The sequence below is a fragment of the Oncorhynchus mykiss genome, chromosome 4 (assembly GCF_057628025.1).
Source record: "Oncorhynchus mykiss isolate SJ-2025 chromosome 4, ASM5762802v1, whole genome shotgun sequence".
NCBI classification, from domain to species: domain Eukaryota; kingdom Metazoa; phylum Chordata; class Actinopteri; order Salmoniformes; family Salmonidae; genus Oncorhynchus; species Oncorhynchus mykiss.
Genome location: NC_143025.1, coordinates 58,354,327 through 58,359,033, shown reverse-complemented (window position 1 = coordinate 58,359,033; position 4,707 = coordinate 58,354,327). Strand labels below are relative to the sequence as shown.

Here is a 4,707-nt window from a genome sequence, read left to right as displayed (position 1 = left end):
TGCGTTTACACAGATAGCCAATACATTCTATATGTTTCACTAATTGGACTTTTGACCAATCATATCAGCTCTGAAAAAGATCTGATGTGGATAGGTCTGATGTGATTGGTCAAAATACCAATTAGTAGAAAAATGCTTAGAATTGGGCTGTCTGTGTAAATGAAGCCACCAGCTTATTTGAGACACTTTCATTTACCTCCGAATGATTTAATCAATGTAACAGGACAAGGTAACCTACTGAAAATAAAATGAACTAAGGCAAACTGCTCCTTGAAAACGCATCGATAGGCTACCATTTTAATACGACTTGCGTAAATTGCATTCGTAAATGCAAACGGTTAGATGGTGTTGGAATTGTGAGAGACAGTATGACTAACTTATTTGAAAACCCTTGATAAGTGTTATCTATTTACACCAAATTGTTGAGATAAGTTATTACAGGCTCCACTATGTTTTCACATTCCATTTCGGCTTGAGTGTACCCATAATTAGTTTGCGTCTTATTCCCAAAAAGCTAAATATGTCTTTATGAATGACGTAATTGCCATATAGAACGATAGACTAGGTAGGCTTTGTGGATTATTTTAAGCATGAAACATAAACATATATTCCACCCCTCTGATCATCTCACACGGTGAAATAAGGCCTACGTGGCAGCGAAGTCCAAGACTTCAAATATTATTTTATAGGCATGTAAGATGTGAGGAATTAAATAGTAAACCTATATCATCATCATGACCATCATCTTACTTTGTACATACTGTAGGAAACAAATGTACAATCCTAAATGTATAGCCGAAAATAAAATTGTATTATCCACTTCCGATAACTGTTTTTGGAGTGAATATTAGCCTATAGGCTAGTCAAGACCATGTCAATTGTGAAGTTCTCTCTCCTTCAGTGATGTTTTCAGTATTCGATTAGACCCGAAAGAGGAAATAATAATGGGCCCAATAATGCAATTAAAAGATAATAATATTATTAATAATAATATATATAACATATGACATTTAATCGAAAATCAAAAGAAATATTTTTTTTTTATTATTTACAATATTTTCAGTGCAAATAATTATTGAAAAATATAAAATACAACAATATTTATTAACGCTTCCAGAGTAAATTACATTAACATTGTCATTTTCTGGGATTTCAGAACGCGGAACACCTGTTTCAGATTAAAATTCACAACAGAATATTTCCTTAATTTGAGGAAAAAGTCATGCACATCGCCTAATACTGACTGACAGAGGTGAAAGATGGGAGGAGTCAAAAGTAAAAAATAATAATAACCCATAGCCTCTGCAGTAAGACAAACTTCACTCTGTATATCAATTTATCAAAATAATATTTATATTAAATTATTAATGTTACATTTAAAAAATATACGTTTGACTTGGCACTCATATTTACATGTGTGATGATGCCACAGTTTCTGTGAGGGCACCGACTGAAGTTGCCTCTTCCGTACTCACAGGGGTGACCCCGGTCATGATCACACTAGTCTTGTTATGCTCAGAAATGTCCACGTCACTCTTGTCCTCCTGTCCTTCCTCGAATTCGGACTCGCAGCTCGCTTCACTCTCACACTCGGACACTTCCGGCTCTTTGGGCTCGGCCTCTGTCAGTGACTTGCCCAGTGTCTCCTTCTCCTTGTCCTTCTGTGCCTGGGCTTCTTTCGAATGCCTCCACTTCATGCGCCTGTTCTGGAACCACACTTTGACCTGACGAGAAAGTGCAAAAGCTCGTTTAGATGTCGACATCGCGATCCTGATGCCTAGGCTAGTCGCCAACAGGTTGACAATGAATTTTGCTCCATATAAATATGACCCAGAGACCTAATTGATAGCATAAAAAGACAGCTTCTACATAACACAACAAAACCGTATAGATACGGAAATCATAGCCTACATGTCATAATGAATAACTTGACAGTAGCCTAGGTAGGCTACAATAAAGTTAATGCAGAATAAAACAACAGTGTGGGTAAAGCTGGGCATACTTTGCCTAAATGTGGGCCTATAGCCTACAAAAACAAATTGTTATTAACACATCAGCTGGGCTATAGGCTAGTATTATGTGTATTGCTTAACCCAATGGAGTTACGTAAGATTATGACCTTTCTCCATTTGCAATAACTCGTTGTAATCGACTTTCATTTCCCTAAAAGTTCTCGATTGCGAAATTCTGAAGTTGCCTACTAGGATATATTACCGGGTGTGTCCTCTGAGTGGCGGCTTCCTGTCTTAACAACACAAGACCAGGGCTCTATTCAATCCGTATCGCGAAAGTTCAGCGTTACAGCATTATTGAAATTTAAAGACAATGTTCATGATTTAGCGGAGACTGCATTCACGGTAAACGCTCATATGTCGGCTCAGTCGCAAATTACTTTTAGGGTATATTTCTATCGCGCAATCTTTAACGCTTCAGCTAAACTTATTGAATATATATATATTATACTATTAGGCATGTCTTTCCATCTCAAGAATAAAGGATTCTTAAAATAACAAAAAAATGTGCATATAGTCCATAATACAATGTCCAAAAAAATGGGGCCTATAGGCTACAACATGATGCAAGTAACGTACTTGTGCATCTGTTAGGCCAAGCATTGCAGCCAGTTGTTTTCTGTCGGGTTTGGTGACGTATTTCTGTATTTCGAATCGTTTCTCAAGTCCTTTTCTTTGCAGGTTGGAGAAGACCGCTCGCGACCAGGACCTCTTCCTTTTGTATGTCTGTGGTATCGTGTCTTTTGTGAGGACAGCATACGGACCTGTATAAATAAAGGGACATAAAGGTTGAGCAATGTTATTTATTCGTTCAAATTTCAAAGTGCACTGGTAAATTATAGTTGGATATCCTAGAAAAGTGGTGTCATGCCATCAAACATGCCAAATTATATTCACTTGAAAAACACGATCAACAGAAGATAGGCCTATGGTTTAAAAACACTGAGCAAAGTCTGAATAATAACGGCTATGTACAAATATTGTTTGAGTCCTTAAATGCCATGTGTGCGGAAAAGGTCCCTATGTAGCCTATGTGCTGACGGCTACACTACCTGGGAAGGTGTCCTGAAACTGATGCTGCCCTGATTGCCTGGCGCCGTTTAGTGAGTTCATCGTGGAGGACGTGTCGCTCATCGCTGGGTCTATGGATGCGAAGTACTGGTTCGCGGAGGGCTGCACGGGCATGTGGATCCCTGACTGACGATTCGAGCTAACAATGGACGTGAGATCTGTCACAGGGCGAGAGATAAATAAGTAAGAAATTACCGCAACGTATGAAATACGAGTATTTGTCAATGGTAAAACTTTTCACCTAAAAATGACTTTGGTGTGCGAGTCTGAATGTTTAAACCTTTATTTAACCAGGCAAGTAATTTAAGAACAAATTCTTATTCACAATGACGGTTTAGGACCAGTGGATTAAATGCCTTGATCAGTGGCTGAACGACAGATTTTTACCTTGTCAGCGGGGGGATTCGATCTAGCAACCTTTCGGTTAGTGGCCCAACACTAGGCTATCTGCCGTCCCAAGCTAAATAATACCCAGTTTTATAGTGAGGCAGCTGTGGCAGTTTGGATGTTCATATAGAGGTTTTGTGTGCGTAAATAATAAAGTGCATGATGTAGTCACTGTGGTTTAGGTGCCTTCGAGGTCAGTAATTTATAAACGTAGCCTTTAATTAAGTCAATGCAGCCACATTTAAAAAACTAAAAAGTGCCTTTACAACATCATGGCATTCTTGAATGCTTTCTATAGCAGTAAAATAATCTTGATGTAGGCCTATAAATTGTTAATAGAGAATTCATTTTGACAACGGTATGAAAGTTCATTTAAAAGGTTACCTCTTAAAGACAATATGTCTTTTGTTTTTGAGTCGAAGTCTGTTGACAATATCCGATCGATTCCGAACTTGAGGTCCTTGCTTGATGGTGGAGGAGCTTGTTGGGAATTGAAACTCGTTCTAGATACAGACGTTAAGTGTATTCCGTGCCTGTGATATGGAGACCCGGGGTTCAGTCTCCCACCGTAGACCGACTGTTCTGGCCCCACAGGGGAAGGACGCAACGGAGATCCAGAGATGTGGACCTGAGAACGGTGTCCCATATGAGCCATGAGGGCCGAGGATCCCGGGATGTTCTCGGCATCCCCAACCTGCAAAATGTCAGCAATGCAAAATGAGGGCTTCTTCATTGTATCCACAGCGAAACCACCCGCGCAATAGGCAGACCAAAGACTAAAATTTGATGCGTAAAACGGATTGAGTCCTGCCGTATACATCCTGAACTCGTAATGTTGCCCCTCGGTTGATCACAAACGATGATAGAACAATAAATTCGGCATGTAACGTTGAGTTAACTGTAGTCAGAAAGGCTGCCGTCTTTGTGTAAGTGCCAGAAATCTCTCACACAACTCTGACATGTTAGTCTTTGGTCTAAGTACTTCAACGTTGAAGTTTTTCCTCTGACACGGATTGGTTGCTTTCTAGCCAATAGAAGTTTGGTTTCGACACCCAAACACGCCCTTGTGATGGAAATGTGCAGAGTTAAGTGTGGCTAATGACCATATATTGAATATCTTCATAAACATTTTCAACAGCAGTCACAGGCAACATCATCATCTTCGTCACTATCTTGTTCATCGTGGATGGCATGCAGCAACGACAACAATAAATGCAAGGGCAAACGTCTTCTGCAA

The 4,707-nt window shown here is 39.5% G+C and overlaps 1 protein-coding gene across 2 annotated transcripts; it reads right to left on the bottom strand.

Annotated features, from left to right (window-relative positions):
- Positions 1-1,021: 1,021 nt before the first annotated feature.
- LOC110522035 (H2.0-like homeobox protein) lies at positions 1,022-4,435 on the bottom strand. 2 transcript variants are annotated; one of them, XM_021600099.3, is made up of 4 exons: positions 3,855-4,435; positions 3,065-3,241; positions 2,592-2,776; positions 1,022-1,724 (listed from the first exon to the last, which is right to left on the bottom strand). In XM_021600099.3, the coding sequence occupies exons 1-4, from the start codon at positions 4,288-4,290 to the stop codon at positions 1,410-1,412; spliced, it is 1,113 nt and encodes a 370-aa protein (XP_021455774.1). In that variant the 5' UTR covers positions 4,291-4,435; the 3' UTR covers positions 1,022-1,409. The 2 variants fall into 2 exon arrangements, with proteins under 2 accessions (XP_021455774.1, XP_021455775.1); XM_021600100.3 differs by lacking the exon at positions 3,065-3,241.
- Positions 4,436-4,707: the final 272 nt, after the last annotated feature.